This window comes from Salvelinus namaycush, chromosome 20 (assembly GCF_016432855.1).
Source record: "Salvelinus namaycush isolate Seneca chromosome 20, SaNama_1.0, whole genome shotgun sequence".
Classification (NCBI taxonomy): domain Eukaryota; kingdom Metazoa; phylum Chordata; class Actinopteri; order Salmoniformes; family Salmonidae; genus Salvelinus; species Salvelinus namaycush.
Window position 1 is genome coordinate 56,098,198 of NC_052326.1, and position 27,746 is coordinate 56,125,943.

A 27,746-nucleotide genomic window follows, 5' to 3' on the forward strand; every position below is an offset into this window, starting at 1 on the left:
ACTCAGCCCTGCCACTTCCACGCTGCCAGATTATAATCTTTTCTCAGTCAGTCTACGTTCCTAGCCGTTTGTTGCTATTCAGATCCTGTTATGCCTGTTTTCCTTGCTTGACGCCGTTTTCCTCTCCGCTACAGTTCTGCCCGGACCTGCTTACCCCGTCTCAACCCCTCTCGCTCCAGCCTCAGCACCTGGTTTCCAGCAACCCGCCCAAGCTTCCCCTGGGTTTCAATAAATACCTTGGTTACTTCATCCCAGTCTCCTCATCTGGGTCTGCTCTTGGGTTTCACTCCATGTAACAATCTGTCGCAACTGAGTGAGGACAATAGGGGACAGAATGACAGGAAGTCACTCCAGACATACTTCCTCTAACAGTAACTCAACGGTTCCCCCAAGTTGGGCAAGCAAGCGCCTTTGACTGTCTGTACTGGTCACACACAACACACACACACACACACACACACACACACACACACACACACACACACACACACACACACAAATAAACACGAACCTTTACTCTGTGTCCAGTTAACTTAAGAGGAACCAGTCAGTTTCTGTCAGGTCTTGGCTGAGCTTCCAGACATCATGGGGTCATTCTACACACACAGAACAGTTAGAACAGGCCTCTATTAATGTGCATGGATACTTTTCTAACTTATGAGTTAGTTTCTATGACAAACTCAAGTCCAATGCCTAGGCTTAAAGACAGATATTTTAGTACAAATGCATTAGTAAGGTTTAACAGAAAATTACCTCACACCTTATTGCTTAATTATATTATAAACATCAAGCCTATTCCTGGACTAAAATGCACTTTCAAAGCAGAATCTGCATTGAGTCTGATTTTACATCTCGTAGTATGTTTATCTGGGAAAACCAGCCCTGAGTGTTTACATTGTACATATTTACATAACAATTTACATCTTAATCACTTAGCAGATGTTCTTATCCAGAGTGACTTATAATCAGTAGTACATATATTTTTAGACAAACCTTCCAACCTACACTGTACAGGTATGTGAGGTGAGGCTAGGGCCTCCTAGATCTTGGTCAGTCTGATTACTGTGAGACAGAATACAGGTGGATACAATACACACGCTGAACAAACATCCTGGTCGGCCCCAGACCAGACAGGAGGGACGTCCTATCTCCTGAGGGTTTAAAACAGGGACAGGAATATTCCATCAATACAGACTAATACGAACAGAGAACATGCTGAGGTTCCTCCTGCTGAGGTTCCTCCTGTTGAGGGCTCTCGCAGCCCTGGGTGAGAAGTGATCATTTCTATAAAAACTCTCTCTCCTTGAAACTCTCTCTCCTTGAAACTCTTTCTCTCGCTTCGTCACTCAGATACAAAAAGTATTTATTGCTCCTCTGTTTGAGACATAGACTGTGAGATTTCCGGTGAGACACCATGTCCCCAGTCTTTAAAGTAACTGTCCAGTGAAAATTACACTTTTAAAAGTTAATATTCTGTTAACTCATACCCAAATAATGTTGTTGACTAGTCCTATACTTGTATCGGTGGCCAAAGCATGAATTGGAGAAAAAGCACTTCAGAAACCTCACCTCAAACTTGTATCTCAAACAGGCTGTTTCAAAAATGCTAACTATTTCCACATAGAACATGTCATGTTGGTTCATTGGCTGAGCTGTCTCCCTGGGTTTTAACGGTTTTTCTTTCTCTCTTTAACTGTGTCTTTCCTCTACCAGTGTTGGCTGAGAGTCTGCTGCCCCAGCCCAGATACCTGGAAGATGGACTTGAGCAGAGAGTGGTGGGTGGCGAGGTTGTCCAGTCCAACTCCTGGCCCTGGCAGGTAAAACATTAGCCTTCTCCTAATGTCTCGTAGCCTAGTGTCTCTTGTTTATTTTTTTATTTCACCTTTATTTAACCAGGTAGGCTAGTTGAGAACAAGTTCTCATTTGCAACTGCGACCTGGCCAAGATAAAGCATAGCAGTGTGAACAGACAACAACACAGAGTTACACATGGAGTAAACAATAAACAAGTCAATAACATGGTAGGAAAAAAAGAGAATCTATATACAATGTGTGCAAAAGGCATGAGGAGGTAGGCAATAAATCGAATAATTACAATTTAGCAGATTAACACTGGAGTGATAAATCATCAGATGATCATGTGCAAGTAGAGATACTGGTGTGCAAAAGAGCAGAAAAGTAAATAAATAAAAGCAGTATGGGGGGTGAGGTAGGTAAATTGGGTGGGCTATATACCGATGGACTATGTACAGCTGCAGCGATCGGTTAGCTGCTCGGATAGCAGATGTTTAAAGTTGTTGAGGGAGATAAAAGTCTCCAACTTCAGAGATTTTTGCAATTCGTTCCAGTCGCAGGCAGCAGAGAACTGGAAGGAAAGGCGTCCAAATGAGGTTTTGGCTTTAGGGATGATCAGTGAGATACACCTGCTGGAGCGCGTGCTACGGGTGGGTGTAGCCATCGTGACCAGTGAACTGAGATAAGGCGGCACTTTACCTAGCATAGCCTTGTAGATGACCTGGAGCCAGTGGGTCTGACGACGAACATGTAGCGAGGGCCAGCCGACTAGGGCATACAGGTCGCAGTGGTGGGTCGTATAAGGTGCTTTAGTAACACAACGGATGGCACTGTGATAAACTGCATCCAGTTTGCTGAGTAGAGTATTGGAAGCTATTTTGTAGATGACATCGCCGAAGTCGAGGATCGGTAGGATAGTCAGTTTTACTAGGGTAAGTTTGGCAGCGTGAGTGAAGGAGGCTTTGTTGCGAAATAGAAAGCCGACTCTAGATTTGATTTTGGATTGGAGATGTTTGATATGAGTTTGGAAGGAGAGTTTGCAGTCTAGCCAGACACCTAGGTACTTATAGATGTCCACATATTCTAGGTCGGAACCGTCCAGGGTGGTGATGCTAGTCAGGCGTGCGGGTGCAGGCAGCGAACGGTTGAAAAGCATGCATTTGGTTTTACTAGCGTTTAAGAGCAGTTGGAGGCCACGGAAGGAGTGTTGTATGGCATTGAAGCTCGTTTGGAGGTTAGATAGCACAATGTCCAAGGAAGGGCCAGAAGTATACAGAATGGTGTCGTCTGCGTCGAGGTGGATCAGGGAATCGCCCGCAGCAAGAGCAACATCATTGATATATACAGAGAAAAGAGTCGGCCCGAGAATTGAACCCTGAGGTACCCCCATAGAGACTGCCAGAGGACCGGACAGCATGCCCTCCGATTTGACACACTGAGCTCTGTCTGCAAAGTAGTTGGTGAACCAGGCAAGGCAGTCATTAGAAAAACCGAGGCTACTGAGTCTGCCGATAAGAATATGGTGATTGACAGAGTCGAAAGCCTTGGCCAGGTCGATGAAGACGGCTGCACAGTACTGTCTTTTATCGATGGCGGTTATGATATTGTTTAGTACCTTGAGTGTGGCTGAGGTGCACCCGTGACCGGCTCGGAAACCGGATTGCACAGCGGAGAAGGTACGGTGGGATTCGAGATGGTCAGTGATCTGTTTGTTGACTTGGCTTTCGAAGACCTTAGATAGGCAGGGCAGGATGGATATAGGTCTGTAACAGTTTGGGTCCAGGGTGTCTCCCCCTTTGAAGAGGGGGATGACCGCGGCAGCTTTCCAATCCTTGGGGATCTCAGATGATACGAAGGAGAGGTTGAACAGGCTGGTAATAGGGGGTGCGACAATGGCGGCGGACAGTTTCAGAAATAGGGGGTCCAGATTGTCAAGCCCAGCTGATTTGTATGGGTCCAGGTTTTGCAGCTCTTTCAGAACATCTGCTATCTGGATTTGGGTAAAGGAGAAGCTGGGGAGGCTTGGGCGAGTAGCAGCGGGGGGGCGGGGCTGTTGGCCAAGGTTGGAGTCGCCAGGAGGAAGGCATGGCCAGCCGTTGAGAAATGCTTGTTGAAGTTTTCGATTATCACGGATTTATCGGTGGTGACCGTGTTACCTAGCCTCAGTGCAGTGGGCAGCTGGGAGGAGGTGCTCTTGTTCTCCATGGACTTTACAGTATCCCAGAACTTTTTGGAGTTAGAGCTACAGGATGCAAATTTCTGCTTGAAAAAGCTGGCCTTTGCTTTCCTGACTGACTGCGTGTATTGGTTCCTGACTCCCCTGAACAGTTGCATATCGCGGGGGCTCTTCGATGCTATTGCAGTTCGCCACAGGATGTTTTTGTGCTGGTCGAGGGCAGTCAGGTCTGGAGTGAACCAAGGGCTATATCTGTTCTTAGTTCTGCATTTCTTGAACGGAGCATGCTTGTCTAATATGGTGAGGAAGTAACTTTTAAAGAATGACCAGGCATCCTCAACTGACGGGATGAGGTCAATATCCTTCCAGGGTACCCGGGCCAGGTCGATTAGAAAGGCCTGCTCGCAGAAGTGTTTTAGGGAGCGTTTAACAGTGATGAGGGGTGGTCGTTTGACCGCGGACCCGTAGCGGATACAGGCAATGAGGCAGTGATCGCTGAGATCTTGATTGAAGACAGCAGAGGTGTATTTGGAGGGCAAGTTGGTCAGGATAATGTCTATTAGGGTGCCCATGTTTACGGATTTAGGGTTGTACCTGGTGGGTTCCTTGATGATTTGTGTGAGATTGAGGGCATCTAGCTTAGATTGTAGGACTGCCGGGGTGTTAAGCATATCCCAGTTTAGGTCACCTAACAGAACAAACTCTGAAGCTAGATGGGGAGCGATCAATTCACAGATGGTGTCCAGGGCACAGCTGGGAGCTGAGGGGGGTCGGTAGCAGGCGGCAACAGTGAGAGACTTATTTCTGGAGAGATTAATTTTTAAAATGAGAAGTTCGAACTGTTTGGGAATAGACCTGGAAAGTATGACAGAACTTTGCAGGCTATCTCTGCAGTAGATTGCAACTCCTCCCCCTTTGGCAGTTCTATCTTGACGGAAAGTGTTATAGTTGGGTATGGAAATCTCAGAATTTTTGGTGGCCTTCCTAAGCCAGGATTCAGACACGGCAAGGACATCAGGGTTGGCAGAGTGTGCTAAAGCGGTGAGTAAGATAAACTTAGGGAGGAGGCTTCTGATGTTGACATGCATGAGGCCAAGGCTTTTTCGATCACAGAAGTCAACAAATGAGGGTGCCTGGGGACATGCAGGGCCTGGGTTTACCTCCACATCACCCGAGGAACAGAGGAGTAGTAGGATGAGGGTGCGGCTAAAGGCTATCAAAACTGGTCGCCTAGAGCGTTGGGGACAAGGAATAAAAGGAGCAGATTTATGGGCGTGGTAGAATAGATTCTGGGCATAATGTGCAGACAGGGGTATGGTGGGGCACGGGTACAGCGGAGGCAAGCCCAGGCACTGGGTGATGATAAGAGAGGTTGTATCTCTGGACATGCTGGTCTCAATGGGTGAGGTCACCGCATGTGTGGGAGGTGGGACAGAGCAGGTATCAGAGGTACGGAGAGTGGAACTACGGGGTCCATTGCAAACCAAAACAATGATAACTAGCCTGAACAACAGTATACAAGGCATATTGATATTTGAGAGAGACATACAGTAAGGCATAAAGTGATTGCAGGTCTTGATTGGGAGAGCTAGCTAAAACAACAGGTGAGATAACAGCAGCTAGTCAGCTAACACAGCAACAGCATGTAAAAATGGCGACGACTAGGCAGAGAGGGTCGGATTAACTACACACAGAGCCTGAGTTAAAACACAGAGCCGACAAATAAAACACAAATAAACAGAATGGAGACAGTCCGGCAGGCATCAGCTATGTAGCCAAGTGATCATAGTGTCCAGGGGGCAGCCGTAGATGGAGCAGGGAAGCCGCCACTACGCTAGCACGCGGCGTTTAAAGTTAGTAGCCCGGGGGGTGGTCTGCTCAGACGGAGGGGGTCTGCTCAGACGGAGGCCGGTTGAGGGCACAGCGGATGGGGTATTCGTCTGCAGACCAGACGTGGTCGTGTCGACAGAGAATCCAAGCCGGATGGCGATGGCGAAAGAGGTATTGTAGAATTGTGTTTGCTAACTGGTGCTAGCTTCGTGGCAGTGGTGCTAGCTGCAAGCTAGCTGTGAGGATCAGAAGTAGTGGCTCAGGGATTACGGCAGGAATCCGGCGTTGTTGTGGAGAGACAGTCCGATGCTGGTAAATTGGAGTGTAATATCCAGGCTAATAACAGGGCTGGTGTCTGTGCAGAAGGTAAAAGCTGCTAGTAGCGGCTAAAAATGACTAAATAGCTTGTAGCTGATTAGCTGGTTAGCTACTGGGGGTTCTTGAATGTGTTCCAAAGTTTAAAAAATAATAGCGATTCCGTATCACATTGGGTGAGGTAGGTTACCGGAAGGTATAATCGAAATAAAAATCGAAAAGAGATAGATTTTTATTTTATTTTTTAAATATATACAAGAAATACGAAAAATACAAACGTACACGAGAGGATGAAACAAAACACGTCTACACTGCTATGCCATCTTGTGACAGCATAGCTGATTTGGATCTAGTAGTCAACATTTGCCTGTTCCCAGATCTGTTTGTGCTTTAGCCAACCCCTCTCCCTCCCTCCCTTCCTCTCCCCAGATCTCTCTCCAGTACAAGTCTGGCAGCTCATACTACCACACCTGTGGTGATACTCTGATCAAGAGGGGATGGGTCATGACTGCTGCTCACTGTGTGGACAGGTAGGACAAAGGGAGACATAACATAGCGAAGATCCAAAACCTCTTGACAAGGTCGCTAGGTGTTAGGTTAAAGCTGAGATCTGAAACCTCTTGACTAGGTCGCTAGGTGTTAGGTTAAAGCTGAGATCTGAAACCTCTTGACTAGGTCGCTAGGCGTTAGCTTAAAGCTGAGATCTGAAACCTCTTGACAAGGTCGCTAGGCGTTAGCTTAAAGCTGAGATCTGAAAGGGGAAAGGGGAAACAGAGACACTAGTCGCTCCGGGCGCATTTGTTATTGCTTTTATTTTGTTTATCAAAGCAGAGATGAGCATCCAGCATCGTAGTAAAAAATAACATCCTAGTACATACTCTGCTGTTCTATCACGTGTGCAATGATCTGCAGTGATGTGCAATGATGTGCAATGATGTTGTATAACTTCCTAACTGACCAAGGTGTTGTGTATGTGTTGTCTACAGTCAGAGGACTTGGCGTGTGGTTCTGGAAGACCACTACCTGAACAGCAACGAGGGTGAGGAACAGTACAGGAGCGTCAGCTAGGTCCACATCCACAATGGGTGGAACTCCAACAACATTGCTGGAGGGTACGGAACTTTGTTTATGATCAACTGTTATTTTTTTGTATATTTTTTGTGCGCAATTTGTTAAAATCAAGGTTCAAATTGAAACACGAGACATTAATTGATAACAATTTGAGTATAATAAAGATCAATACCTTGTGAACCTGTGCTATAACTAATTCATACCACAAGTGACATAATGTATAACTAATATGTCAGCATAGGTGACATACAAAGTACTATGTCAGCCGACAGTTAAATGTCACTATTTGTATTTTACATATTTTAACGAGACCATGTTGCAGCTTTATAAGATCTTTAAAAAAAAAGTGATGCTATATGTTTGTAATAGTGACTGAAGGAGCTATATTCTGGAAATCCTCTTAGCATTGAGTAGATATTCCACAAGAATATGTTAGATTTAAAGTGCATAAGTCCAGAATAGAAAGGTGAAAGTGCAGAAGTCTCTGAGAAAGATGTATAACCTGAAGTGAAAATGTTGCCTCGTACCCTTCTGTTCCTCAGGTAGGACATAGTGCTCCTCTATTCATACCTGATATCACCCTGCCGCGTCTGTCCACGAGGCGTCCCTGAACTCTGCTGTCCAGCTGGCTGCTCTTCCTCCGTCTGGACAGATCCTGTCCAACTACAACCCCTGCTACATCACCGGGTGGGGACGCACCCAGAGTCAGTAGTAACCGATTTTTTGAAATGTAACACCAAACACATTCAACATTTCATTGTCCTCACATACAGATATTTTAATTTGATCAACCTGTTGTTGCAAGAATTATCTTGCACAACAGGAAATGCAACCTTGTAGTGTATTTCAATGTTTAAAATGGCTTCTAAGGTTTGTAATATCCACTTAAAAATGTCTGAGTTGATTTGCCCTAACAAACAATTTATCAACCCCTACAAAAAATGTGAAACTGGCTCAAATTAAGATCCAACATCTGTACAGTCCCAGAGTCTACCCATAACTAGCCATAACCTAAATCAAATCAAATCAAATGTATTTATATAGCCCTTCTTACATCAGCTGATATCTCAAAGTGCTGTACAGAAAACCAGCCTAAAACCCCAAACAGCAAACAATGCAGGTGACACACTGACCCATTTGGGTAACACTAACACAACCAGCAAATTAAGGGCTTGTGGGGATTTTACTTGGTCTTAAGCATTTTAGTGACATGTAACTAGATTACATATAACTAAAATGGTTAAATGTCTCTATTTTGACATATTCTAATAAAACCCGATTGAATTATATCCTCTGTTCCTCTTTTAATGCATCCCTTTGTTACTCCCTATCAGCTGAAGTGACAAATAACTGCAATGGATAAATGTCACAATTTAAAAAAAATATTCTAACAACATGTCCCCTGTCCTCCCTATAGCCATGGGTTCTCTGTCCAAGAGCCTGAAGCAGGCTTGGCTGCCCAGCGTGGACCACTAGACCTGCTCCAGCTCTGGCTGGTGGGGATCATCCGTCCACCATGGTCTGCGCTGGTGGAGGAGCCAACTCTGGTTGCCAGGTAAGACTCATGTAATAATGAAATTGTATATTAAACATTGTAGCGAATTTGGGGGGTGGAGGGAAACCGATTGGTTCAGGATTAGAGTCTGAGACCATGCTTCTATCATTCCAACACCTTAGCCATTACATCAAGAGATCCAAAACCTTTGGTGGGGTCCTACTGGTGTTGACTATATTTGTAGCATTGCCTTACGTCAGGTAGTGCGACGACGACGCTGTCTGCGCTCATAGATCATGGCCTCCCGGTCACGTTAGAATGACGCCATCTGTCGGAAGAAAATTATATTTGTAGATTCATTTTATATACAGTACTGTGCAAAGGTTTTAGGCAGGAGTGAAAAAGTGCTGTAAAGTAAGAATGCTTTCAAAAATAGACATGTTAATAGATTATATTTATCAATTAATTAACAAAGTGAGTGAACAGAAGAAAAATCTACATCAAATCAATATTTGTTGTGACCACCCTTTGCCTTCAAAACAGCATCAATTCTTCTAGGTACACTTGAACACAGTTTTTGAAGGAACTCGGCAGGTAGGTTGGCCCAAACATCTTGGAGAACTAACCGCAGTTCTTCTGTGGATTTAGGCAGCCTCAGGTGCTTCTCTCTCTTCATGTAATCCCAGACAGACTCGATGATGTTGAGATCAGGGCTCTGTGGGGGCCATACCATCACTTCCGGGACTCCTTGTTCTTCCTCACGCTGAAGATAGTTCTTAATGACTTTTGCTGTTTGTTTGGGGTCATTGTCATGCTGCAGAATAAATTTGGGGCCAATCAGATGCCTCCCTGGTGGTATTGCATGATGGATAAGTATCTGCCTGTACTTCTCAGCATTGAGGAGACCATTAATTCTAACCAAATCCCCAACTCTATTTGCATAAATGCAGCCCCAAACTTGCAAGGAACCTCCACCATGCTTCACTGTTGCCTGCAGACACTCATTCGTGTACCGCTCTCCAGCCCTTCGACAAACAAACTGCCTTCTGCTACAGCCAAATATTTCACATTTTGACTCATCAGTCCAGAGCACCTGCTGGCTTTTTCTGCACCCCAGTTCCTGTGTTTTCACAGTTGAGCCGCTTGGCCTTGTTTCCACATCGGAGGTTTGGCTTTTTGTCTGCAAGTTTTCCATGAAGGCCACTTCTGACCAGACTTCTCCGGACAGTAGATGGGTGTACCAGGGTCCCACTGTTTTCTGCCAATTCTGAGCTGATGGAACTGCTGGACATCTTCCGATTGCGAAGGGAAGTAAGCATGTGTCTTTCATCTGCTGCAGTAAGTTTCCTTGGCCCGACCACTGCGTCTACGGTCCTCAACGTTGACCTTTCTTTGTGCCTCTTCAAAAGAGCTTGGACAGCACACCTGGAAACCCGTCTGCCTTGACATTTCTGCCTAGGAGAGACCTTGCTGATGCAGTATAACTACCTTGTGTCTTGTTGCTGTGCTCAGTCTTGCCATGGTGTATGACTTTTTACAGTAAACTGTCTTCAGCAGCAGTGACTAAATGCCTACAAAATCCCTGACTTTGTTCAAGTGTACCTACAAGAATTGATGCTGTTTTGAAGGCAAAGGGTGGTCACACCAAATATGGATTTGATTTAGATTTTTCTTCTGTTCACTCACTTTGCATTTAGTTAATTGATAAATATAATATATTAACATTTTTTAAGCATTCTTACTTCACAGAATTTTTTCACACCTGCCAAAAAATGTTGCAGAATAATGTATATTTATTAATCATTGGAATTTTGTTACATATTTTACAAAGAAAAATTAAGTGTTGATGTCTTGTAAAGTGAGGCAGATAACTACAGTACAATGCCATGATACAGTCATCTCCTCATCATTCTAGGGAGACTTTTGCGGCCCCTGGAACTGCCAGATCAACGGTCAGTACTACGTCCACGGAGTGACCAGCTTCGTATCTTCTTCTGGATGCAACGTCAACCGCAGGTCCACCGTCTTCACCCGCGTGTCTGCCTACATCAGCTGGGTGAATGGGGTAAGTACCTTACGGCAGGAAAGGAAAAACTCCTGGTACTATAAGTATAACTGCTGTCATAATGTTTACTATCATTAAATGTGAATACTGTATATTATCAACTCAATTCTCTATGTGTAATTTAATTACGCAATTAAACGAATCATGTAACTTTAATTAACTAGGAAGTCGGGGCACCACGGGAAAATGTTTAAAGAGTATTCATTTCCCGAATTATATCTTCCGATATTTTTATATCTTATCGATTCCAGTCACTTATTATATGTATTATTACCTCATCAGTCTCATTACTGAAGGTCGCAAACCCTTGGATATCTGCACGAACCCTAACATAGATCATGAATCAGCGACATACAAAAATTGGCTTAATGATTTATTTACTAACTAATCAATCTAATCAATCACAGAATTACACAAACACACACACAAATAGGTTATTCATTGGTTACTGACATGATAGAAAAGTCCCTAGTGGGCTAAGCCAATATGACAACTTGGTAGACAAAGGAAAGAGGTGGGGACATCTCAAGAGCGAGAACGTCAACGTTTGTAACTACACTTATGGAAATGCTAATACTTTTAACATGAACAACCGCTCATTCGAAAAGAAATTGCAATTGACATATTTACGAGTGTATGCCTTTGTTGTCCCTCTCTGATCGCCGGTCCGTCTGCTGTACAGTCAGTCGACAGAGAGCCTCTGGTTTGTCCACCAGAGATCAAGTCTGTCGGAGTTGTAGGTTGTTATAATGGATACTTCAGAGTACTATTCAGAAATGTTCTTCGAACGGATGCTTTTACCAGACTAAAGTATTTAAACAGCTGCAGCCTGAATAATTGTTCTTTAGTTTGTAGATTTCCTAGCCATTTCAACGTGGGAATGATCTCCACATTCTCTGGTCTTGTTATTTGAAAGAGTTGTAGTTTAAACCACTTCCCACACCAGCGGCACCCGGCATGTTTTGGTTTCTAGAGTGATAGCCATTCCAATGTGGGGACCTCGTCCCGGCGTTATCTTGACTCTAGTTTAAATTGCCAATCTTTTCAACATGTAGCGACAGCTCCATATTTTCTGGTCTAATGTCAATTTTGTTGGAAGTGGCTTTTATATTAGAGTAGAAAAGGGGGCATTCCATGACACCTGATGTAATGTCTGGGCTCACGGGGGCGTGGCCACTGACTAGTTAAAACTTTATATCTAAACAAATATCTTGTTTAGAAGGCCAACATCACATTATATCTTCTCACAAATAGTTCCATATTCAATCATATATGTTAAACATCATCAGATGCAAACCCCATAATTGAGAAGTGTACACAACCAAAGACATAGCAATGTGTGTTTCCTGTCCTTCATTCGATCACCACATGAAACAAACTCTACATGACTGTTCTTTAAATACCCACGTACAATTCCCACATTCTCAAAAATAGAAATGTTGTTAAATTCTCAAATTTTGGAGATCCCAAACAATCTCAATTGGGTTGATGTCGGGTGATTGTGGAGGCCAGGTCATCTGGTGCAGCACTCAATCACTCTCCTTCTTGGTCAAATAGCCCTTACACAGCCTGGAGGTGTGTTGGGTCATTGTCCTGCTGAAAAACAAATGATAGTCCCACTAAGCGCAAACCAGATGTGATGGCGTATTGCTGCAGAAATCTGTGGTTGCCATGCTGATTAAGTGTGCCTTGAATTCTAAATAAATCACTGAGAGTGTCACCAGCAAAGCACCCCCACACCATCACACCTCGTCCTCCATGCTTCACGGTGGGAACCACACATGCAGAGATCATCCGTTCATCTACTCTGCGTCTCACCAAGACACAGTGGTTGGAACCAAAAGTCTCAAATTTGGACTCATCAGACCAAAGGACAGATTCCCACCGGTCTGATGTCCATTGCTCGTGTTTCTTGGCCCAAGCAAGTCTTTTCTTCTTATTGGTGTCCTTTAGATGTGGTTTCTTTGCAGCAATCTGACTATGAAGGTCTGATTCACGCAGTCTCCTCTGAACAGTTGAAGTTAACATGTGTCTGTTACTTGAACTCTGTGAAGCATTTATTTGGGCTGTAATTTCTGAGGCTGGTAACTCTAATGAATTTATCCTCTGCAGCAGAGGTAACTCTGGGGGTCTTCCTTTCCTGTGGCGGTCCTCATGAGAGCCAGTTTCGTCATAGCGCTGGATGGTTTTTGCGATCGCACTTGAAGTAATGATGGACTCATTTCTCTTTGCTTATTTGAGCTGTTCTTGCCATAAAATGCTCTTAGTGTTTTACCAAATAGGGCTGTCTTCTGTATACCACCCCTACATTGTCACGTCAAAACTGATTGACTCAGATGCATTAAGAAGGGAAGAAATTCTGTTAATTGAAATGCATTCCAGGTGACTACCTCATGAAGCTGGTTGAGAGAATTCCAAGAGTGTGCAAAGCTGTCATCAAGGCAAAGGGTGGTTATTGGAAGAATCTCAAATATATAATATATTTTGATTTGTTTAACACTTTTTTGGTTACTACATGATTCCATATGTGTTATTTCATAGTTTTGATGTCTTCACTATTATTCTACAATGTAGAAAATATTACAAATAAATAAAAACCCTGGAATGAGTAGGTGTGTCCAAACTTTGACTGGTACTGTACATGTATCCATATATGAGCAAGCATCATTGTTTTGTACATTTTCTTTTGTAAAATTGGTATCTCAAATGTCTTCTGAGTCTTCTCGGTTCTAATGACTCTCTTTTCTCCCTCTACATATCATGGGTTGAAAAGAAGGACGATGTTGGAGCGGACACGAAGGCGCTGTTACGGATTCATCACCAACTCTGCTCAACATTCTGCTCAGAAAGTTCAATAAACTGAAGCCTTGGAGTAAACCTTTTCTTCTGTCTACTTGTTACATAAATCTCTCATGATCACAAATAATAGGTGATGGAGGTGAGGGTGGTGTAACGCCATCACTTAGTATTTGAGATCTCTGGAAAGTAGAGCCAAATACACAGCAATATGATCCAGACTGACAGCATATTAAAGAACACTGTGTACTAAAGTCATTGCTTGTTCCAGTATTCACCTCCCTCCCTACATATTAGACTTTCTAACCGCACCCAATGGGGTTCTATAAACTGGTGCTGACCATACAGAAGTGTCCTAAAGACCCCACCCAATGGGGTTCTACACACTGGTGCTGACCATACAGAAGTGTCCTAAAGACCCAACCCAATGGGGTTCTACAAACTGGTGCTGACCATACAGAAGTGTCCTAAAGACCCAACCCAATGGGGTTCTACAAACTGGTGCTGACCATACAGAAGTGTCCTAAAGACCCCACCCAATGGGATTCTACAAACTGGTGCTGACCATACAGAAGTGTCCTAAAGACCCCACCCAATGGGGTTCTACAAACTGGTGCTGACCATACAGAAGTGTCCTAAAGACCCCACCCAATGGGATTCTACAAACTGGTGCTGACCATACAGAAGTGTCCTAAAGACCCCACCCAATGGGGTTCTACAAACTGGTGATGACCATACAGAAGTGACCTAAAGACCCCACCCAATGAGGTTCTACAAACTGGTGCTGACCATACAGAAGTGTCCTAAAGACCCCACCCAATGGGGTTCTACAAACTGGTGCTGACCATACAGAAGTGTCCTAAAGACCCCACCCAATGGGGTTCTACAAACTGGTGCTGACCATACAGAAGTGTCCTAAAGACCCCACCCAATGGGGTTCTATAAACTGGTGCTGACCATACAGAAGTGTCTGTACAGTAGATCCTGTAAGATCCTTTGAGATGTTCACGGTCACAATCACAGAGTTGTAATTCTATGTTCACCAATTGTCTGAACAGATCTCACTATACAATCCAGGTCTGAAATTAGTTAGTGACTCATGAAAATTAACCTGTGGAAGGTGTGAACCCACTGTACCTACTGTATGAGTCGATTTCAGAAAACGGCTAAATTGCACTCATGCACATTTGCTAAGCAATGCCCAGAGAATGAACATTAATGTGCTCCCATATAGATAACAATTCCATGAATAGGCTGACTGTTCAGCCTAGGAAAACATTAAATCAACTTGCATCAACAAAACAAGTGCATTCGGAAAGTATTCAGACCCCTTCACTTTTTCCACACTTCTTTACATTACAGCCTTATTATAAAATGGATTAAAGAAATACAAATCCTCATCATGACAAAGCGAAAAAAAAGGTTTTTAGACATTTTTGAAATTGAAAACAAAAAACAGAATCACCTTATTTACATAAGTATTCAGACCCTTTGCTATGAGACTTGAAATTGAGCTCAGGTGCATCCTCTTGACCATTGATCATCCTTGAGATGTTTCTACAACTTGATTGAGTCCACCTGTGGTAAATTCAAATGATTGAACATGATTTGGAAAGGCACACACCTGTCTATATAAGGTCCCACAGATGATAGTGCATGTCAAAGCAAAAACCATGAGGCCATGCTATGAGGTCGAAGGAATTGTCCGTAGAGCTCAGAGATAGGATTGTGTCGAGGCACAGATCTGGGGAAGGGTACCAAAACATTTCTGCAGCATTGAAGGTCCCCAAGAACACAGTTGCCTACATCATTCTTAAATGAAAGAAGTTAGGAACCACCTAACTAGCTCTTAATAGAGCTGGCCGCCCAGCCAAACTGAGCAATCGGGGGAGAAGGGCCTTGGTCAGGGAGGTGACCAAGAACCAGATGGTCACTCTGACAGAGCTCCGAGATTTCCGCTGTGAAAATGGGAGAACCTTCCAGAAGGACAACCATTTCTGCAGCCCTCCATGCGTTGGGCAGAACGCAACACCTTCTGGAGAGCCCTGCGGTTGTGGGCCGTGCAGTTGATGTAACAAGCGGTGATACAGCCCAACAGGATGCTCTCAATTGTGCATCTGTAAAAATGTGTGATGATTTTAGGTGCCAAGCCAGATTTCCTCAGCCTCCTGAGGTTTAAAAGGTGCTGTTGAGCCTTCTTCACCACACTGTCTGTGTGGGTGGACCATTTCAGATCATCAGTGATGTGTACGCCAAGGAACTTGAAGCTTTCCACCTTCTCCACTGTGGTCCCATCGATGTGGATAGGGGGGTGTTCCCTTTGCTGTCTCCTGAAGTCCACAATCATCTCCTTTGTTTTGTTGACGTTGAGGGAGAGGTTATTTTCCTGGCACCACACTCCCAGAGCCCTCACCTCCTCCCTGTAGGCTGTCTCGTCATGATTGGTAATCAAGCCTACTACTGTTGTGTCGTCTGCAAACTTCATGATTGAGTTGGAGGCGTGCGTGGCCACGCAGTCATGGGTGAACAGGGAGTACAGGAGGGGGCTGACCACGCACCCTTGTGGGGCCCCTGAGTTGAGGATCAGCGAAGTGGAGGTGTTGTTTCCTACCTTCACCACCTGGGGGCGGCCCGTCAGGAAGTCCAGGACCCAGTTGCACAGGGCGGGTTTCAGACCCAGGGCCTCAAGCTTATTGATGAGATTGGAGGGTACTATGGTGTTGGATGCTGAGCTATAGTCAATGAACAGCATTTTTACATAGGTATTCCTCTTGTCCAGGTGGGATAGGGCAGTGCGATGGCGATTGCATCGTCTGTGGATCAATTGGGGCTGTAAGCAAATTGAAGTGGGTCTAGGGTGTCAGGTAAGGTAGAGGTGATATGATCCTTGACTAGTCTCTCAAAGCACTTCATGATGACTGAAGTGAGTGCTACGGGGCAATAGTCATTTAGTTCAGTTACTTTTGCTTTCTTGGGTACAGGAACAATGATGGCCATCTTGAAGCATGTGGGGACAGCAGACTGGTATAGGGAGAGATTGAATACGTCCGTAAACACACCAGCCAGCTGGTCTGCGCATGCTCTGAGGACGTGGCTAGGGATGCCATCTGGGCCAGCAGCCTTGCGAGGGTTAACACGCTTAAATGTCTTACTCACGTCGGCCATGGAGAAGGAGAGCCCACAGTCCATGGTAGCGGGCCTCGTCGGTGGTACTGTGTTATCCTCAAAGCGGGCGAAGAAGGTGTTTAGTTTGTCCGGAAGCAAGACGTGTCCGTGACGTGGCTGGTTTTCCTTTTTGTAGTCCGTGATTGTCTGTAGACCCTGCCACAGCCGTTGAATTGCAACTCCACTTTGTCTCTATACTGATGTTTTACCTGTTTGATTGCCTTACGGAGGGAATAACTACACTGTTTGTATTCTGCCATATTCCCAGTCACCTTGCCATGGTTAAATGCAGCGGTTCGCACTTTCAGTTTTGCGCGAATGCTGCCATCTATCCACAGTTTCTGGTTAGGGTAGGTGTTAATAGAGACAGAAGGAACAACATCTCCTATACACTTCCTGATACTCAGTGATCGTATCAGTATATTCATCAATGTTGTTCTCGGAGGCTACCTGGAACATATCCCAGCCCGCGTGATCAAAACAATCTTGAAGCGTGGATTCCGATTGGTCAGACCAGCGTTGAATAGTCCTTAGCAAGGGGTACTTCGTCTTTGAGTTTCTGCCTATAGGAAAGGAGGAGCAAAATGGAGCCGTGGTCAGATTTGCCGAATGAAGGGTGTGGAGGGCCTTGTAGGCATCCCGGAAGTTGGAGTAGCAGTGGCCGAGTGTTTTAGCAGCGCGAGTACTACAGTCGATGTGTTGATAGAACTTCGGTAGCACTTTCCTCAAATTTGTTTTGTTAAAATCCCCAGCTACAATAAATGTGGCCTCAGGATTTGTGTTTTCCAGTTTGCATAAAGTCCAGGGAAGTTCTTTGAGGGCCGTCGTGGTATCAGCTTGAGGGGGAATTTAAACGGCTGTGACTATAACCGAAGATAATTCTCTTGGGAGGTAATACGGTTGGCATTTGATTGTGAGGTATTCTAGGTTGGGTGAAAAAAAGGACTTGAGTTCCTGTATGTTATCAGAATTATACCATGAGTCGTTAATCATGAAACATTCACCCCGCCCTTCTTCTTCCCGGAGAGATATTTATTCTCTCAGAGCCGTTGTTAGGCACTAATTGGTCATACAGTTAATTATACTACTCACAACCTGAAGATACCAGCTGTATTCGCAGTAGGGAATCATACTCTCCATAACTGTTAATAATGCATCTTGACAAAAAGGGGCTCCTTATCCACTTTCTTGCTTATAGGTCCTAACATCGAGGGTCACTTTCCCAGACACAGATAACATCCTGGACTAAAATCCACTTTCAATACAGATTCTCCATTTAGAAAGATCCAGTACTACAGTAGGCTTAATCTGGGTCCGGGAAGCCCTGAGAGTTTAAAATTGTTCACTATTGTTTTCACTATATATTTTACCTCTTGGTGATGTCAATTGGAAACATAATGTTAATTTTCACTGCTATGTGGATGACACACAGCTGTACATTTCAATGAAACATAGTGAAGCCCCAAAATTGCACTCGCTGGAAGCCTGTGTTTCAGACATAAGGAAGTGGATGGCTGCAAATGTTCTACTTTTAAACTCGGACAAAACAGAGATGCTTGTTCTAGGTCCCAAGAAACAAAGAGATCGTCTGTTAAATCTGACCATTAATCTTGATGGTTGTACAGTCGTCTCAAATAAAACTGTGAAGGACCTTGGCGTTACTCTGGACCCAGATCTCTCTTTTGATGAACATATCAAGACTGTTTCAAGGACAGCTTTTTTCCATCTACGTAACATTGCAAAAATCAGAAACTTACTGTCCAAAAATGATGCAGAAAAATGTATCCATGCTTTTGTCACTTCTAGGTTAGACTACTGCAATGCTCTACTTTCCGGATACCCGGATAAAGCACTAAATAAACTTTAGTTAGTGCTAAATACGGCTGCTAGAATCTTGACTAGAACCCCAAAATTTGATCATATTATTCCAGTGCTTGCCTCTCTACACTGGCTTCCTGTTAAGGCAAGGGTTGATTTCTAGGTTTTACTGCTAACCTACAAAGCATTACATGGGGTTGCTCCTACCTATCTTTCCAGACACGTACGCTATGATCACAAGACGCAGGCCTCCTTACTGTCCCTAGCATTTCTAAGCAAACAGCTGGAGGCAAGGCTTTCTCCTATAGAGCTCCATTTTTATGGAATGGTCTGCCTACCCATGTGAGAGACGCAGACTCGGTCTCAACCGAGTCTTTATTGAAGACTCATCTCTTCAGTAGGTGCTATGATTGAGTGTAGTCTGGCCCAGGAGTGTGAAGGTGAACAGAAAGGCACTGGAGCAACGAACCACCCTTGCTGTCTCTGGCTGGCCGGTTCCCCTCTCTCCACTGGGATTCTCTGGCTCAAACCCTATTACAGGGGCTGAGTCACTGGCTTACTGGTGCTCATCCATGCCGTCCCTAGGAGAAGTGCTTCACTTGAGTGGGTTGAGTCACTGACGTGATCTTCCTGTCTGGGTTGGCGCCCCCCCTTGGGTTGTGCCGTGGCGGAGATCTTTGTGGGCTATACTCGGCCTTGTCTCAGGATGGTAAGTTGGTGGTTGAAGATATCCCTCTAGTGGTGTGGGGTTGTGCTTTGGTAAAGTGGGTGGGGTTATATCCTGCCTGTTTGGCCCTGTCCGGGGGTATCGTCGGATGGGGCCACAGTGTCACCCGACCCCTCCTGTCTCAGCCTCCGGTATTTATGCTGCAGTAGTTTATGTGTCGGGGGGCTAGGGTCAGTCTGTTATATCTGGAGTATTTCTCCTGTCTTATCCGGTGTCCTGTGTGAATTTAAGTATGCTCTCTCTAATTCTCTTTCTTTCTTTCTTTCTTTCTTTCTTTCTTTCTTTCTCTCTCTCTCTCTCTCTCGGGGGACCTGAGCCCTAGGACCATGCCTCAGGACTACCTGGACTGATGACTCCTTGCTGTCCCCAGTCCACCTGGCCGTGCTGCTGCTCCAGTTTCAACTGTTCTGCCTAAGGCTATGGAACCCTGACGTGTTCACCGGACGTGCTACCTGTCCCAGACCTGCTGTTTTCAACTCTCTAGATACAGCAGGAGCGATAGAGATACTCTGAATGATCTGCTATGAAAAGCCAACTGACATTTACTCCTGAGGTGCTGACCTGTTGCACCCTCGACAACCACTGTGATTATTATTATTTGACCCTGCTGATCATCTATGAACATTTGAACATCTTGGCCATGTTCTGTTATAATCTCCACCCGGCACAGCCAGAAGAGGACTGGCCACCCCTCATAGCCTGGTTCCTGTCTTGGTTTCTTCCTTGGTTCTGGCCTTTCTCTGGAGTTTTTCCTAGCTACTGTGCTTCTACATCTGCATTGCTTGCTGTTTGGGGTTTTAGGCTGGGTTTCTGTACAGCACTTGAGATATCAGCTGATGTACGAAGGGCTTTATAAATACATTTCATTTGATTTACAAATATATTTTAAAACCACACCAGAAGGTCAGTATCCCAGAGTCGCTTCTTCACTGTTGACGTTGATACTGGAATTTTGCAGATACTATTTAATATAGCTGCCAGTTGAGGATTTGTGAGGTGTCACTTTCTCAAACTAGACACTCTAATGTACTTGTCCTCTTGCTCAGTTGTGCACCGGGGCCTCCCACTCCTCTTTCTATTCTTGTTAGAGCCAGTTTGCTCTGTTCTGTGAAGGGAGTAGTACACAGCGTTGTACGAGATCTTCAGTTTCTTTGCAATTTCTCGCATGGAATAGCCTTCATTTCTCAGAACAAGAATAGACTGACGAGTTTCAGAAGAAAGATCTTTGTTTCCAGCCATTTTGAGCCTGTAATCAAACCCACAAATGCTGATGCTCCAGATACTCAACTAGTCTAAAGAAGGAGTTTTAAACTTTCTCCATGTCAGAAACAGTCAAATTGTAAATAATGTCATGTGATCAAATTCTCAAGAGGGTAGGACATTTAAAGGGTACTGTATGGTTTATCACTCACTCACTCACTCACTCACTCACTCACTCACTCACTCACTCACTCACTCACCACATTAGTGATGTCCTAAAGGCCTTACCTTTTGTCTGTTGTGTCTGTCTAGTGCTTGCAGAGGAGGAGCCCCAGCCCAGATACCTGGAAGATGGAGCTGAGGTGAGAGTAGTGGGTGGTGAAGTTGCCAGACCCAACTCCTGGCAGGTAATAACATGGGGATTGGAAGGCTATTCATATTGTATTTTACATGAAGATAGTGGTAAATACCTACAAGACCCATTTCCCAAAAGGAATAAAATAAATAAATAAAATAATAAATAAAATAAAAACGTGAGTCAATATAGATGTGCGTATCTGGAGGAGATTTTTGGAATCTAATGCTATTATTCCTTGTGGAGCTGCTGGGAATATCAGCCTTGTAATTTCGTTACTCATAGAACTACTGCAAATAATACGTCAACCATTTACAGTAAACAGTGAGGTAATTGTGTGTGAGGGAATGATGTCATAGATGGCAGCTAAGTAAAGAAGATCATGCTAAGGTACAGTTAGCTCTCTCTTGTTTTGTAATTAAGTAGCGTTGGCTTGTGCGAGCCAATAACGGCTCATAGGTGCAGGAACCTATCTCGTGCTTCTGTAGCGTGAGGCAGCTTGATGTGCAAGTACAGCCCTTGGACAGGACGCTACCCACTGGGCACACCATGTCATTTCAACTTGGATAATATTTGGTTGATCAATGAGATTTCAACCTATATTCACCCACTCAAAAAGACAGCCAAAAGTTAGTTGTATTTACAATGTGTTATCGCTATGCTTTCAACCATCTAAAAGCAAAACCAAATTCCAAAGGAAAAACAACGTCATATTTTTTGTTTAGTTGTCACCCAAATGTCTACCACTGGGCTTTCAACCATTTTAAAGCACAGCAAGGTTCAAATGGGAAAATACAATGTCAGATATTTTGTTTATTTCTACAACAAATGAGTCACTGTGCTTCATCTAATAGCAGAACCAAATGACCTGGTTTGACATTGAGCTTACTTAAAAAGTACATGGTGCAATTGATCAATGTAGTCAATGATCAATGCACAGATTTTTACAGCATTTGTGAAAATATGAACAGATCTAATAGTTAATAGGCTATTTATTGTATTCATTTATTTTTTATATTGAATTGTGTTTGGTTGTCAACGAAACCAGATATCAACAATTGAAGGAGATGTATCTTCTGATTGGATAGTTCCATCTGAGCCACTGACTTAGTCTGGCTTTAATTCCAGTTTGTCTACAAATTAATCATTGATATGTTGGATTCATGTCTCCATCTCAATCAAAAAATCTAAGTTAAAGAATAGGACTAAATCAACTCAATCAAATGTATTTATAAAGCCCTTTTTACATCAGCAGATGTCACAAAAAAGTGCTTATAAAGAAACCCAGCCTAAAACCACAAACAGCAAGCAACGCAGATGTAGAAGCAACATTTTAAAAGCACTTTAAATGAAGTTTGTTTGGATTTAGTCCTATTCTTTCCCTTTGATTAATGCTAACTTCCAGATGGGTTCTCTTTCTCACTCCGGGCCAGATCCTGCCCCAGGACGACCCCTGCAACATCACTGGATGGGGACGCACAGCTAGTGATCATAGCAAATGTAACAGTAACTGAACTGGTAAATAATGGACTTTTTGGCAGAGGTGTCCATTGAAACGGAGGGAGCATATGCCCCCCAGTGGTAACCGAGCGGTAGTTAACTTCTGAATACCTACTGTATCCTACTGACTGCTTTCATTTTGACATCAGTAACTGCTCTGAGTAATCAAATGCATGAAATCCTCTAGCTCTTCAATGTTTTGGGTGTGTGGCTCTTACAATCAATGTTAATCATGTCCTTCCTAGCTGGAGGTAGCCTGTCCTCATGAAAGGGTAGATGGCCTACTGTACCTGGCCATGCTGGAGCACAAGACCTGCTCCCGTGGTAGCTGGTGGGGAAGTAAGGTCAAGACCACCATGGTCTGTGGTGGTGGGTCTCTCTCTGGGTGCCAGGTGAACAGTCTCCCCAACACAGCATTGCTGTAACACCTCTGTTGTGGAAAGGTTTCCCGGACACAGACATAGCCTAGTCCTGGATTTAAAAGCCATTTCAATGGAAATTCTCCATCGAGCAAGTCCAGGACCAGGCTTAATTTGTGTCTGAGAATCTGCCCCCTAGAGTTTAAAGAGGGAGAGCGACAAGATATCAATGTATGTAATGTAATCTTGCATTACTCATCTCATGTGTATATACTGTATTTTATATAATCTATTGGATCTTGCCTATGCCGCTCTGTCATTGCTCATCCATATATTTATATATACACTCCCGGTTAAAAGTTTTAGAACACCTACTCATTCAAGGGTTTGTCTTAATTTTTTACTATTTTCTACATTGTAGAATAATAGGGAAGACATCAAAACTATGAAATAACACATATGGAATAAGGTGTATTTTGACCAGGTTTTTTGTATATGATTGTACTGCTTGCATCAGTTACCTGATGTGGCATTTGAGTTCCATGTAGTCATGGCTCTATGTAGTACTGTGCGCCTCCCTTCCCTTGTGAAGAGACCTCTGGTGGCATGTCTTGTGGGGTATGCATGGGTGTCCGAGCTGTGTGCCAGTAGTTTAAACAGACAGCACGGTGCATTCAGCATGTCAACACTCCTTACAAAAACAAGTAGTGCTGAAGTCAATCTCTCTTCCACTTTGAGCTATGAGATTGACATGCATATCATTAATGTTAGCTCTCTGTGTACTTTTAAGGGCCAGCCGTGCTGCCCTGTTCCAAGCCAACTGCAATTTTCCTTGTTAAGGCAGATCAGTGCTTTATTATGGACAGACGTCTCCCAAACTTAGCTACTGTTGTATCAATATATTTTGACCATGACAGTTTACAATCCAGGATTACTCCGAGCAGTTCTGTCACCACATTATTCATTACGAGATGTAGTTGAGGTTTAGGGTTTAGTGAATGATTTGTCTCAAATACAATACTTTAAGCTTTGTAAATATTTAGGGCTAACTTATGTCGGACGACAATAGAATGACAATACAATGTTCATGATGTCACCGTGACAACTGTCGATAGACTATAAACCAGCCTTTAGTCTTAATCTTTGGTTGTTTAGCACATGGCCTCATATGGGAATCTTAAAGAGATGGGTGGGACTAAGGCTTAAGAGGGTGTGAATGATGCTGAATGGGTGTAGACAAAGAAGAAGCTCTCCAGTAGGTGTACCAAAAACATTCAAGGGCCATTTTCTCAAAGGTGGAGTTACAAGTCTATCAACTTTCAAATCAGAATAACTTTCCCATTGTTCCTCAACTGTAGTGTATGATATACAATTTTCTAACTCTGAGTCTCTCCTTTTATCCAATGTAAAAACACAATTTCAAACCTTTCAAATCTCTTATTCCCCAACATGGGGAAAATTGGGGGGACCCCCAACCCCAGAATTTGTTTTGGTAAATTTCAGCGTTTTTGGGGTCTGCTGCATCTCGGGCTCTGTAGTAGTCACATTGTTTCTGACTCCTTTCTTAACTTTCTCCTTTCTTAACTTTCTAATAGTACTAAGTATGAGTTTGTAGGACTAAAGTTTTGAAAGCTAAATTTACTTTATGAGGGTAGTATACAATATTATGCATTGTTTAGAAAATGCCACCAGAGGGGGTCAGAGTTTTAATAGATCATCTCTTTCATAATTCAGACATATAAAATAATCATGACATAAAAATCCCACCAGTGAATTGAAGTGATGAAGAACAAGTTAAAACATACCACACAGTGTTGCGAGAGAATATCTTCAACGAAAGAATCAGGCATTAGGGAATACACTTATTTACATGTAAGCAATACAGTATTTACACGAAGTCCAATTCAATGTTTGCACATGTGCTCGATTTCACATCAGAGGAATGCTGTACGTCACAGTTTCCCCTCATATCTCAACGTTCCACATTGGTTAACTACATTTATTGGTACGTGTTACATCCATGGACGTAGATCTCCAATAATGTACATAAAGGATCAAGTTAAATAAAGTAAGGCACAGACTTGTAGACATGTTCTCTTTAGAAATATGTAACTAAATATGAACAAACTCCAGCGACGTCCCAATGTCCATTCTAGCACACTGTAAATGAACCCCTAAAAACGAGTGCCAGATCAACGTCTGCTCAATATTTGGACTCTTGTAAAAAAAAAAAAAAAAAAAAAAAAAGATCTTTCAAACCTCACTGTATATTTAACAGTTTAGTGTGACTTATTTTGACACCAGATTTTTTTTTGCCTTCTCTGATATAAGGTCAAAGGGTATATGGGAAACGGGCACGGGAGAAAAAGGAAAATAACTTTTTGTGAAGGAGGTTGTTCCAAGTATTCAAGAAAACAACGTCAAACTTAGCACCTAACTGGAAAGAGAGCAAGGTATTTACTGTTTTTCAATATTGGTCTTATTTCAAATCTAATTATTTTTGAACGTATACTGAACGGATATTTGTGTTGTAACTGATGTTCTAAAGTCTGCTAGCAATATGACGTTATTAGCTGTAGCCTAGCGCCACTGTTTGTGCCTGCTAATATAGTAGTTCATCTCGAGCCACATTAGCAAGCAATTAGCATCGTAATCAACTATTTGGGGTAGACATTCTCATGCATATTGATGCATTTGATGTATGAAGCACGCTAATGTAAAGTTGTGTAAAAGTGTATTGTTTGTGGACTGTATTGTAAGAGCATTTTTGGTTTGATTCTCCATCAGCTCTTACGGTGTGTTTATGGAAATGGTACCGCATTAAACTTTCATGAACCATCAGTTTGAGAGTTGACCATTCTTTCTGCTGCTACACACACACCACTGAGAATGCATGCCCACACCACTGAGAATGCATGCCCAATACATTGCTTCACTCCGAGTGATGGATATTGCAACAGAACCCCAGGTACTCAAATGAGGCCAAACACATGACTGAAACAACAGTCACCATGACATCTGAACTCCTTCATCATTACTGGATCTTAGAAGTATCCGTCTGTTGTAGCACAACCTCAGCTAATGTTCACCAATACACAGCAAAGCCAAAGATATTGGCAAGCTGTATTAGGGCATTTCATGATGCCCTTAAAGGTATAGTATAGGTCAGTTGTGTGTTGTGAAAGTGACGTATATGAATTGGCAAAAGGTCCCAGAACTGTCTGTGCTATCGTGTGAACTCCCGGTTATACCTTGATGCCACAAACAGACGGGTACCCAGCAGTGTTAATTTTGGCATCTATTTTAGAATTCGTTTGTCTTTTGACTAAATTGCCTTTTAATCTTAGCCACATTTTATCCTTCTTAGTTTAAGATTATCAGTCTAAACTCTGGACAATTTATGTCGGGTTTTAGTCACCGTCATTTAGTAATTTTCCATTAAATTCATATTTAGGCTACCCCTAACTTCCACCATGTGCATATTCTGTGAATCAATTGAAAAAGGGGAGAATCTGAGCTTTCCAACAATGCCAGAATTATTGTTGTACTCCTGATATTCAGTAAATAGCAGTAGTATTTCCAATCGGGTAAAAATGAACTGCAATTCGCATTAGCGGAACGCGAGAGTAGCAACACAGATGAATATCAGCGCAAATGGCAAAATATGGCTTTGGAAGTGATCAAAGCAAAAATGGCCAGTTTGAACATTGGTTCTTAACAGAATAGAGGTTAGCTACAATTTAGAAGTTCCCTGCCTGCGCATCAGTTGAAAAGAGAGACGATTGAAGTGACCGCCGGGAGCTGTGTATGTTGGAAAGGCGGGCAGGGCTATAATAAGCTCAAGTAGACTGCGCACATGAAAGACGTTCATTCTGTCAGAGACGATTGCATTAAAAGGCATGCATGCTTCTGATTGGACGAAACAGATCAGAAGGAGCGTCATGTCAAATCGAATGACCATTAGTCTCAGGTGAACTTCTCATCTTGTTACATTTAGCGTCAACTAAAATGAAAAACTATTTGTACGTTTTTTTTTCTTCCCTGGGCATCTTGTTATAGTCATAGTTTTAGTCAGGAAAAATAAGTTGTGGCCGAATATTTGTCGTTATTGTTGACAAAATGACCTCTGCTAAGTTCATAATAGTTAGAATCAGTATATGTACCGGAATGCAGCCCAACAATTGTTGTTACAAGTCTTATTTCTGAATGAGAGGAGTAAAAACTGCATACAAGATAGGGGACTCTGTCCCAATTATCTCTCCTTCCTCTCAAAGTGTGCACTTCTTAACTTCACCAATATTAAAGGTAATGACTGGTATAAGAAACTAGCCCATGCCTCCATTAATTCAACTATTTTAGATTTGTGGGAAGTAGTGAACACTTCAGGAGAAAGGAGTGTACCCAGAGAATGTCCTGATGGGAGGAATAACACTAGGAGACCATCCCAAATAGCACCCTATTCCCTGCACACACACACTACTAACCAAAAGTAGGGTACTAAAGGTCGATAGGAAATAGAATGCCACTTGGGACCCACACTTATTTGCAACAGAAATTAAAATGAATGTTTTTGTTTTTATTGGACAACTTGCGGAAGTCTCTCCATGTTTCAATCTGTTTTCTTCTGTTTGGGGCCTAATTAATAGATCCTGATGGTCCTGGACCCATTTATCAAGGTGGGGTGTTGATCTACAATCACTGTTCTCCCCGTCTATAATAATCTGTTTCATTACGCAAAAATTGATCTCGGATCAGCACTCCTAATGGGAGACGCTTGACACATACGGCCCGTGATCACACCATGCCTTCTACAGTCTCTAGTTTGGGGGCTATGGGTATGGTATCAGCCACTGGTAGTCTCTCCTGTTCCTGGCAGGCCACCTGGTAATCCTGTAGGACCTTCACCACGGCACTGTGGCCAAACTGCATGGCATCATCGAGGGGAATGTTGCCCCACCTGGAGGGAGGTGGTAGAGATGAGACAGAAGATAGATGAAGCATGTCAGAAGTTATTCAAAAATAACTACCTCTCAATAAAGACAATGGCCACAGAGGACCGAATGAGATGGAGAAATAAGACA

At 43.3% G+C, this 27,746-nt stretch overlaps 1 protein-coding gene and 1 pseudogene across 4 annotated transcripts in view; one reads left to right on the forward strand and one right to left on the reverse strand.

Moving 5' to 3' along the window:
* The first annotated feature begins 1,212 nt into the window (after positions 1-1,212).
* Positions 1,213-10,823, forward strand: LOC120064881 (annotated as a pseudogene).
* A 13,535-nt stretch (positions 10,824-24,358) lies between these two features.
* The window catches only part of LOC120065516 (glutaminase kidney isoform, mitochondrial-like), a 37,547-nt gene continuing 34,159 nt past the window's right edge, over positions 24,359-27,746 (reverse strand). For all 4 annotated transcript variants that reach the window (XM_039016574.1, XM_039016575.1, XM_039016576.1 and 1 more), the window contains one exon: positions 24,359-27,622. In XM_039016574.1, coding sequence (XP_038872502.1) covers positions 27,460-27,622 — 163 coding nt within the window. In that variant the 3' untranslated portion in view covers positions 24,359-27,459. The remainder of the gene's footprint in view (positions 27,623-27,746) is intronic.